The 11,135-nt window shown below is 45.6% G+C and overlaps 1 protein-coding gene across 1 annotated transcript; it reads right to left on the bottom strand.

Moving 5' to 3' along the window:
• Nucleotides 1–9,654: 9,654 nt before the first annotated feature.
• LOC113625138 (olfactory receptor 1009-like) lies at nt 9,655–10,817 on the bottom strand. Its single transcript, XM_027115655.1, has one exon. It carries the CDS (start codon nt 10,774–10,776, stop codon nt 9,655–9,657), a length of 1,122 nt encoding a protein of 373 aa, XP_026971456.1. The 5' UTR covers nt 10,777–10,817.
• Nucleotides 10,818–11,135: the final 318 nt, after the last annotated feature.

The raw sequence follows: 11,135 nt of genomic DNA, 5'->3' as shown, positions 1-11,135 counted from the left end.
TTTAATCACTTAACAGTATTGAGACTACATCTCTCCACCTAAAAAAAACAACATAATTCTTCCCACCTACAAAATAGCTCTATTGTCTTTGTAAAAATAACACATGCTAGTTGTAAAAAATTTAAACAACACAGAAAAGAACCAGGAAGAGAGCAGAACATCATCTAAAATCCTGCCACCACAGAAAATGCACATTGGTGAGTGTTCGTGTTATAAATTTCTCAATGCAATCATGACCATGATTTTCCATAAACAGAATCAAACAGAGTTATACTACATAAGATAGTCGTCATTTACTTTCTCACTCATGCCATGGGCATTTCCCTATATCAATCAATAAGTAATAGTCTACATAATTGTATTTAATCACTGCATGTTCTTTATTGTGTATGTGTGGCATGATTTACTTGTCCCCCTGGGTTGACAATAAGGTATTTCCAACTTTTCACCGTTATAAATAACTTTGACAGACACCCTCAGCTATGGGCGCTGGAGGGCCAAGTCCAGTGAGAACAGGGTATAGAAAGGCTGCTTTTCCCAGGCCAGGAAGGAAGACACTGGCTCACTCCTTGGGGACTCTGGCACCTTGGGTTTCCACAATCCCAGGGGAAATCACCTCATAAAGCAAGAGGCCTTGTTAAGCAAATGACTTGTTTGGGTAAAAGAAATTCAGTCCCTAGACTACAGATCTGGGAGAGAGTCACAGCAGGTGAGCGACTGGATTGCCCAAGTTTCCTGCAGATAAGAGGGCGTTTATTCACTTGGGAAGACCTGCTGAACCTCGCAGTGAAACAGTGCTGAGTCCTCTGACCTTTGCGCTGCATCCCAACCTGCACGAGGTGTCTGATGCATCTGCCCCGCAAATGCCCCCTTCATGCTGCCAGCCCTCTACTCACGAATGCAGTGTTCCTTCATGGGCTAGATTTTATTCTGATGCCTAAGAGTCAGTGCTCCTCCCTGGAGCTCTCGGATAAGAATTCTTATCCATTCTCTTTCCTCACTTAAATTAAGCTTGGCCGCATCACTAGGTGTGGCCCCGTGCGTGTGCATGGACGTGATTTGTGCCCTCTCTGAGCAGACACGCCTCAGGAGCCACCCCATGGTCTCCCATATCCCCTCTCTTCCCTCTGCTATGACACCAGCCATGTCCAGGATATAGGGGCTTCTCTTACATGAGCCTGAATCTTGGAATGAGAAGGAGCAGACTCACGACGGACTCATGATAGACGTGAACACGAGCGAGAAATACCCTTTCTGCTGCTGTGAGCCAATGAGATTTGGGTATTGTCCGTTAATACAGCAGCCTGAGCTGCCTGATATCTTCTTCCAGGGCAAACTTCTTCTCTTGGTTGTAACCCCAGTTCTATCTCATCTCTCCTAATTCAGATGGTCCATGCTTCTCGGTCCAGGCTCCTTCCTGTTTCCTCTGAGAAGTCCTTTCTTCACACTTATTGAGCCAGCATCTAGCTAATTGACCTAAGGCAATTTTCTAAAACTGTTTTGACTTTTAGTTAAAAACATTTTTTATTGAGATATAATTGACATACAACATTCTATTAGTTTTAGGTGTACAACATAATGATTTAATATTTGTATATACTGAGAAATGGTCACAATAAGTCTAGTTAACATCTGTCACCATACGTAGTTACAATTTTTTTCTCGTGATGAGAATGTTTAAGATCTACTCTCTTAGCAACTTTCAAATATGCAAGACAGTATCATTAACTGTAGTCACCATGCTGTGCATTACGTCCCCATGACTCATGACAATTCATTTTTTTAACATGAGGAGGTTCTAGTTGTTAGTAGCAGGTTCTATACAACCCCATTCTTTCAAGCCTGATTGACAAGTGATATGAGCACTTCTTCAGCTGAAACTACTTCTCTATTAACTATCTCTGCTCACTTTGTGGGGTGAGGTGGGAGAAACACACAGCATTAGAGCCCAGGCTTAATGTCACTGGTGGGAGGAAGTGAGGTGATGAAGTTCAGTTTCCATGGGAACAGAATAGAGTCTCATGGTAGCTTAAAAAAAAATAAATTGAACTTGAGCTTGGAGATCATCTATAACCACATAGTTTATCTATTGGGACTGAGAGCTGAGACTTCCTATTTGGCAACATGACTTAGCTGATTGTTCCCGGAAATTCAGGCCTAGGAAGATGTGATTGTAAACCAATAAATAACCTCACTGTTTGCTTCATGAAGTCCCTGCAGGCCAATTTATCTGAACAAATAGTTTGCTTCTCTAGGCAAACATCTCTCCTATTAAGACAATAGATCACTCACTTGGGTAAAGAATTTTCTCAACAAACAGTTTACTTACCAAGATTTGCTTTCAGGCCCTTCCCCCTTCTGTCAATCCTAAACTATAACGTCACAGACTTTGTCCAGCGTCCTGATCTGCTCCTTGATGTGGAAGATCCGCCTTAAACCCCTTGAATCCAGACCCCCCAAATCTATAAATATTTTCCACTGATTTCCTCCTATTGAGAACTACTAAGATTCTGTATTCTCTCTTATTATAGTAAGTCTAATAAACTTAGCTTTGGTCGAGAAATAGGTTTTCTGGTGGTGTTTCAAAGAGTAATCCATTGACAATCCATTCTTTACCCAGGGTGACTTGGGAGCATTTTACTTCCTGTTTTGGGGGGAGCCATTTTGCCTTCTGTTTTGGCCACCTGATAATTGAGAAGAAAAGCAGAGTTACATTACCTGTAAGGCAGGTTACCCCATCAGTATATGCTTCATCAATACAAAGGTTCATTGCTACTGCCAAGTGGGTTCAGATTTCATGTGGAAATCAGGACTGGAAGTGACCTTCCTTAGATCATATTTTCTAAATACTTCCTTTTGCACAAGGAAAAATTGAGGTCCTGGTTCAGTAGACCCTTCTCTGATTTGGGGGAGAGATCCTACTTTAAGCAACGTCACTCCTTCTCCAGGCTCCCCATTTATGATTCAATCAGCGAATCACTGCTTGTCCACTCTTGAAACCAGCGTGGACTTGCCTTGGAAGAAAAAGTGGCTTCATTATTTGTTGTGACTCACAAAGAAACTCTACACTAGCATTAAGATGGAACTCAGGAAGGGGATGACAGAGAGGTAACTGGCTTAGGAAATTGGGGCTTTCTTTTGTGGCAAAAGGAGTGGGGCCAGAGCAGTGGCACCAAGGGCCCTTTCATTTCCTAATTTTTCCTGCCCCTTCTGTCCCATTTCTTTTTTCCTCTTCCAAGTGGCTCTTCAGGTGCTCTGTAGGAACTGAAAACTCCTGGTAGGAGTCAAGACTCTATGGGATTAATAGAAAAGCTGGGCCTTGGTGGGAAATAGGGAGAAGTTCTCTGGATTTTTTGGAAGCAGTAGAAATGTAAGCTTGTATAATTTTCTGCAAAAACCCAAGGGGTTTTAGACGTTCGAGTAGAGCGTAGGCTTTGGAATCAGCTGGACCTGGATCTGCCATTGAACTATATTTGACCCTAGGTTTCTTGGACTCTCAGTTTTCTCATCTGTGAAATAGGCATAATCTACTCGTAGAATTGTCATGAGGGTTAAATGAAATAGTGTGTATGTGGTGCCTCCCAGAATTCTCGGCACATAATATATGTTCAATAAATATTAGCTATGAATGATCGTTATTGGGCAAATGCCTCCTTCAGGGAGCAGACTGGTTCATAAAGTCCCGAGCCTTATAGAATAACAACCACTGGTATTCTTTTTATCTTCTGCTGTCTAAAAGCCGAAAATCCAAAGAGGAAGAGGTGAAGTATATATAAATACATATGCCTTAATTAATATGCCCTGATTAACTACCCAGCCCTGTGCTAGGCTCAGTGGGGGATGAAATGAAATACGAGCTTTGGTTCCTGCTTCAGAGAGCCTGCAGTTCAGTTGGGGAAGCAAGATACACAGCCAGATAGCAACGGCGAGCAGAGTTTGTAGGAATGTAACTCTGTGGGAATAATTCAGCACCGTCCCAGTGACAAATGTGCTTGTGTGTGTACGCTGTCCTGGGAGTGGAGAGCTCGTGAATAAAGGAGGCTGGTGAGGAAACAGGTGCTGGGACAGAGTACGCTTCACTGCAGCCTCTGAAGTGCTGTCTTTGGCCACTGTCTCTTATCAGGGGCAATAGAGCTGTGGAGGAGAGGTCAAGGTCAGGTGCCAGAATAGGAGAGGATGGGTCTTTAAAAGAAGCTTAACTCCAGACATATTTTGTACGTAAGCAGGAGTCTGGAGGGATCTGAAATACCCCTTTCTGAGTCTGGCTCCTCACAAGTTAGGTTTGACTTCCAATGGCCTTAAGGACCAGGAATCTGATATTTGTCTTGCCCCCAAGGGTACCACCTATTGGTCTAACTTTGTGTCTGACCCTGATTTCACTCATGATGCTGCCTTTCTTATCTTGACCTGGGTTTTGAACTCTTATCGTTCTTCTCCTGGTATTTGGCCCCTGACTCATCCTCAGTTTAGCGTTACCGTGCTCTGCAGGATCTGAGTACTTGTCTCGGCTCCGTCCTGCTGCAGGACCTCAGGGTTTAGCCCATTGTCTTGAGACTCCGAGAGCTGGCTGAGCCTATGTGAACACGATGGTGCCACTGAAGAGGGAGATGACAGTAAGATGAAAGCCACGGACGGAGGGAGCTTTGCTTTGGGCTTTCAGGGGATGTATCCTTCTGGTCATGACTAGGATGACAGTGACAATGGAGAGGGTAAGCAGAACAATGGAAGGGGATGGCCTCAGCCTTGGCAAGGTCAGCACCGGTAAGTTGGAGGTGAGGCAGAGAGGCAGAGGTCGCAGAAGTACTGATGAACGGTGCTGGAGCCACGGGAGAGCAAGATGAAGATGCTATTTTGCATGACCACATCACTGATACCAGCAGCCAATGCCCTTTTAATGCCCAGAATGAATAATCCTAGAAGAAGTGGGGAAGCTGGTATCAAGTGATCATCTACTCTAAACCATGCTATATGCTAAGCCTTTTGCCATATAAGTATTTAATCTTTACACAACGTTCTTGTTTACAAATTAAGCTAGATTGTACATGGCAAAACCAGACTCAGACACCAGTCCTGTCTGATTCCATGACCCACGTAGCTTCTGTTTCACCTTATGCTCTCATGAATCTACAATCTTCTGTCTCAGGATTTCTGGTTCATAGGGAAAGAGAAAGAAGGAAATTTGGGAGAGTGATTGGGTGGCTAAGGAGGTAGATTCATTACCCAGTAGATCTGGGTTGCATTTAGGAACATGTGATTTCTCAGTGACAGCTAAGCCTGGGGAAGAGGAGATGAGGGGCGAGCATGGCAAGTGAGTGGGCTTTAACCATGGGTTATGGTGATCACACCGAGTGAAAACTCTGGCTTCCCCCAGCAGCTCCACTGTGGACACTCAGTGCTGGGGCTGCCAGGGCAGCGACCCACATTTGGGCTGAATGTCTGAGCCCAAGTCTTGTGACTGTGGAAGTCAGAAGGGGGAGAGGCATGAAGGCAGCGATGTCAGATAGGAACCGCTAAGAAATTTTAAACATCCCATCCTGCCCGTAAGTCCTCAAGTCTGTCTCTGGTCTTCCTTCTTCCTTTGGTCTTCTAGGGCACAGTTTGAGAGCCTGCCTGTTTTGCTCACATCACTTGTTTACTGACAACTTTGTAAATTGAGTGATTGGGTCATTTTTATAAAGAATTGCAGTTTTGAGCTTCAAAGAGCATGTGAGTAGAACAGCAAACTGTCTGTTGGATGCAACAGTAACACCCAAGGGAAGCTTCACTGTTCAGACCCTGAGGTCCTGCTTCAGATACAGACACAGTGTTTCCTGGGCATAGAGTTTCCTGGGTGATAATGACTCTGGAGGGCTGGCCTTGAAACTCCAGTCTCTCAAGTTATCAAACATCCTACTTTATGAGCATCTTAGAGTAGAAGAATGGGGTCTGAGATTGACTGGTACCCCTCCATGGAGCAAATTCATCTTTACAGAGCTTATCCACACACTGCCTATGAGCCAGGCTTGCTTCCCATCTAACTCAGCTTCTTGGGACTGGCCAGTTTCTCTGAGGTCCCGGAGAGGGTAAGGATGAAACGGGGTCTGTGACACTGGTGGGGGGTGTGGACAGCATTCAGGATCCTGTGGAGAAGGCAGGGTGGCCACACCCTAGCGGGATCCATGAATCTTCTGAAGGATATTTGTCCATCTCCCTCTCCTTGAGATACTAGTTTCCTCGGCCAGCTCCAGTTGGAGGTGCCCTTAGACTGTCTTGGATTCTTTCTCCAAGGGAAGGCCCCTGTCTTATCTAATTTTGGCTCCTTCCATCCTGCCCCAAGTTGTCCCTGGAAGTGATGTCTGGAGAGACATTACGCTTGGTGAGTGAAGTTATCAGCCGCTGGAGAGCTTGAGTTTTCCACCGAAGATCCCAGTGCCAGGGCCGACTCCCCACTTCATTACAATGTCCCTCCCCCAAAGACTTTTAGGGTTAATTTAAATGAGTTTGAGACCCTTGAGAACAAGATGAACATCCAGGAGATTCAAAGTGATTTATCCTCCCTTTCCATCTGTAAACAGGAGATTTTAGGGATCATCTCTATTCTACATAGGACAGACCTGAGGCCCAGCAAGGCTGACCAATTTTTCTCAGGTGCTGGAGCCAGTCATTGGTAACAGTAAACACTCATTCAACACTGACTGTTTGCTTGGACTGTGATCCATTGTAGCCCAGTGCTTTGGCTGCCTCTCTGGGACCACAGACCGGTCTTCCTTTTAGCACCTGTGGCTTGATCTGCCCCTACCTTTGGCTTCACTTCCACCCAATGGAAAGTTCTGGATCTTCAGGTACTGGCTGTGCTCTGGGTGCTCTAAAGATGTGTAAATAAAAAGTTAATTCAAATGCTCTTGAGAGAGGCAACACTTTGACTTAATTTCGAACCAACATTCCAATGACTCCTATTGGGTTCTATGCCAGATGGTTTTAGGTGAAGGGAGAGGGGAGGAGAGGGCTGGGTTCCATTTGGAGAGGGCAGTATGTGGGGGGCTGAAGGAATTGGATGCCTTGTCTCTCTGGGGAAACTTTGCCATGTCACCAGCTGCTCCTGCACTCACACCTCTGCCTTGTCTTCCCTCCATTCCTCTTAGGCTACTCACCTATCAATTTTTGGGGAACCTGTTCACTTCTTAGTCTGTGACTAGGTTGCCTAGGGCTGTTGGCAACATGTGCTCAGCAACTGGTGAAGTTAGGAAGCAGAGTCTGAGTTTACCAGGGCAGTGAAGGAGGGGTTGGCTCCTCCCCTTCTCCGTTTCCTGGTCCTCTGCATCTCCTTGGCCCTAAGGGCAATTATTATTTAAAGAAAACTTTCTAATTAAGCAGATGGCTTATTTTCATGAAAAGACTGCAGTTCCTAACTTCCTGAGTCTGAGATGGAGTATTGCGGAGGTGGTTGGGGACCGGCTGGAGCCTGCTCTAGCCTTAGCATGTGTGATGGTTAATTTTATGTGCCAACTTGGCCGGACAAAAGGATGCACAGATAGTTGTAAAACACTTCTCAGTGTGTCTGTGAGGGGTTTCCAGAAGAGATTAGCATTTGAATTGGTAGGCTGAGTAAAGAAGATGGTCTTCACCAATGTGGGTGGGCATCCTCCAGTCGGTAGAGCGCCTGAATAAAACAAGAAGGCCAAGGAAGGGTGACTTTGCTGTTTTTATTTGAACTGTGGGACCTCCATCTTCTCCTGCCCTCAGATATTGCTGATCTTGGTTCCCGAGGCTTCAGAATCTCACCACAACTTACGTCGATAGCCCCCTGGTTTTTAGGCTTTTGTTCAGACTGAATTACAGCACTGTCTTTCCTAGTCCTCCAGCTTGCAGACGGCAGATTGCGGATCTCAGCCTCCGTAACTGCGCCAGCCAATTCCTATAATAAATCTCCTCTTATATCTATCTATCCATATATATCCTGTTGGTTCTGCTTCTCTGGAGAAGCCTAGTACAGTATGTTAAGAAAATGACCTCAAACCTGTACATAAAGCCGGGAGGTGATTCCAATATCGTCACTAAGCATTGATCAACAGGTTCACCCATGGATTAATTAGTTTTCTAGGAAGAAGTTTCACCTTGACATCTGTGAAGTTACAGGTGAATGATTTATCTGATGGAGATGTAACTGCTTCTTTGTCTTCTTCACAGGCCTCAAGCCCAGCTGTATTGCCCTTAACCCAACCTGCCTATACTCCCCTTTTTTCTTCCCCATCAGGATCTAAGATGGTCAGGTTTTGTTTTTCCCTCTTCCCCATTTATATCATCCACATTCTTTTTTTTTTTTTTTTTTTTTTGCGGTACGTGGGCCTCTCATTGTTGTAGCCTCTCCCGTTGTGGAGCACAGACTCCGTGCGCACAGGCTCAGCGGCTCCGCGGCATGTGGGACCCTCCCGGACCGGGGCACGAACCCGTGTTCCCTGCATCGGCAGGCGGACTCTCAACCACTGCACCACCAGGGAAGCCGCATCCACATTCTTAATCCCATGCTTTTTCGCCCTCCCTGGCTGATTCATAAACTGAAGTAATTCAGTGGATTAGGGAACTCAGAGTTAGAGGTAACCAGGCAAAGCATAAAACACATTTGCAACCCATCTCCTGTTACCTAGGATTCCCAGGTTGGCAGGGATGTGGGGACACTACCATACATGGAACAGGGTTCAAGCCAATTTTATTTGAATTCCCAAAAGATACTGAACCTCAGTTGACATCTGGGTTTCACAATACATTCCACCTCCTTTTCCCCACTCTTAAATTAGTAAGACTGATTTCTGTTACGATACAAGTAGGGTTTTGTCTAAAAACATAAAGGTAATTTGATTTTGATTGAAGAAAGCTGTATGGTCTTTCAGCCTTTAATTTTGTTTAATTGGCCATTTACATAGAAATAATAGCTCATGACTGCTTTAGAGCACATTTTGGGCCCTGGCTAATTGGAGCCTCCGCTCTCTCCCACAAAGTCGAGTGACTACTGTCTCCTCCCTATACTCAAACACCACATGCATTATTTCTCCAACATCATGTATTCAGAAAGGCAACATTCCCTGTAGAGCCTTGTAGGGAAAGTTTCTCCTGTTGAAATATGTCATTTTCACTGTTTGGCATTCAATGGTCCTTTCCATATGTGGGAACTCTCAAGACGGGAAGAATATAGAATCTAGCTCCCACTTCTGAAGTGAAAGAAGGTCCTATTTCCACCTCCCAGAGCTTTGTACAACTGAAATGTGGATGTAGGAGCTCAGTGGATGTAAGATATCCATGCTGGATGTAGTTAATATATCAAGAGATGTAGAATAGCTACGTTGCCAGACAGGTGAATGCTCCTGCTTAGGACTTGAGCTTCAGGGAATGATGGGAAGGTCTAGGATCAGTTAGAGATGATACACAGTTGGATGCTATAGAGGGAGGTGTGGTGGCTAGTGCAGGTGGCTGTGTCCAGCAGCTGAGTTGTGTTGAAAGCTAGGGGCAGCAGTGCTAGCTGCAGCCATGGAGAGTGCCCAGAGGTGGTGCTTCCTATGGTGCTATCCTGCACAGACTACTCTTGTGGCAGGCTCTTAGCTGTGCCTTGCCTCTCTTGGTTCTTGTCCCGTCTGGGTTCTCTAGGCTTCTCTTCTCTCTTATGGGCTACCAGATACTTTTCTAACAAATTACTTTTCTGCTTAGCTTAAGGACCCTAACTTGTGCAGAGGCCTTGACATATTTATTCTTTAGGCTGTAGACCATTGGGTTCAGCATGGGGAACACAATGGTGCAGAGCACAGAGAGGATCTTGTTACAGGCCGAGGCAGTTTCAGGGTTGGATTGGACATATACAAGGAGCACAGACCCATAGAAAAAGGAGAGGGCAGTGAGGTGGGAGGCACAGGTGGAGAGGGCCTTGCGCTGGGCCTCCAAGGACCTCATCCTACAGATTGTGACCAGGATGTAGGCATTCGAGACCAAGATGACTGAGATTGTGGGGACAGTGACCAAGGCAGAAAAGACGAGCAAGATGACATTGGCCATGGTTGTCTCTGAGCAGGCCAGTTGGAGCATGGCGGGGTGGATATCACAGAAGTAGTGATCAATGATGTTGGGACCACAGTAGGGCAAGATGAAGGCATTCCCTGTCTGAACAGCTGAAATGAACACCCCAGCAGCATAGGTGACCACCACCAGCCGGACGCACAAACGCTTGGACATGATGGTGTGGTAGAGGAGAGGGGGGCAGATGGCCACGAATTGGTCATAGGCCATCATGGCCAGAAGCAGACACTCCCCTGTGCCATGGAGGATCATGAGGGCCGTCTGGACCACACAGCCCACGAAGGAGATGGACTGGTCAGTGGTGACGAAGTTGATCAGCAGCCTGGGAGTGAACACGGAGGCACTGCAGATGTCAAGGAAGGAAAGCACACCCAGGAGGAAGTACATGGGGGTGTGGAGGGTGGCGCTGGCGTGGATCACATCTATCAGGCCCAGGTTGCCCACCAGAATCACAGAGTAGATCAGCAGGAAGATGGCAGAGAGGAGTTGAGTTGTTTTTGGTCTGCGCTGTTTGTGAGGCCCAGCAGGATGAATCCCTTCACTGTGGTGTGCTTCTGACCCCAGGCCATTGAACTGGTGTGTTTCTCGCATGACAATGAAGAAGAGGAGGAGAAACAAGAATGGAGAAACAATAACATTCTCATCAAAGAGGTAGCCTTTAACATCTACTACAAGTGAAAAGTCACGTGTATCTCTGAGTGGTAGATTGTTCTCGAAATCCCACAGCAATCCCATGATGTCACAATCATGCTTGCGTGCTAAGTGTTCCCTGTCTCTCTTAGGATAATGTCTAAATTCTTTAATCTGCTAGATGTTCTCTTTGAAACACCTCCATGCTCCCCTGCCCTCAGTTTACCCTCTAGCAATTCTGAAAAACATACAAATTCTACAAATAAATATTTGTAGAATAAATAAATACAAATAAATACAAATAAAATTCTACAAACATACAATGTTATTGCAGATGTCGGTGTCTTCACAAATTCAACATTTTCTTCTTGGAATGTCCTTGGGTCTCTCCAAATCCAGCTTAGAGGTCTGTTCCCTTCCTCTCTCCCCTGGATTTCACAAATACTCCTTTAGTTGAATTAATA

Source organism: Aethalodelphis obliquidens, unplaced genomic scaffold (assembly GCF_003676395.1).
Source record: "Aethalodelphis obliquidens isolate GAN/ISIS:26980383/991018 unplaced genomic scaffold, ASM367639v1 scaffold14, whole genome shotgun sequence".
NCBI classification, from domain to species: Eukaryota; Metazoa; Chordata; class Mammalia; order Artiodactyla; family Delphinidae; genus Aethalodelphis; species Aethalodelphis obliquidens.
This window is presented reverse-complemented; position numbering and strand designations above follow the sequence as displayed.

Excerpts from the sequence above, each read along its gene's own strand:
- LOC113625138 (XM_027115655.1), bottom strand. The coding sequence starts at position 10,776 with ATGGGATTGCTGTGGGATTTCGAGAACAATCTACCACTCAGAGATACA.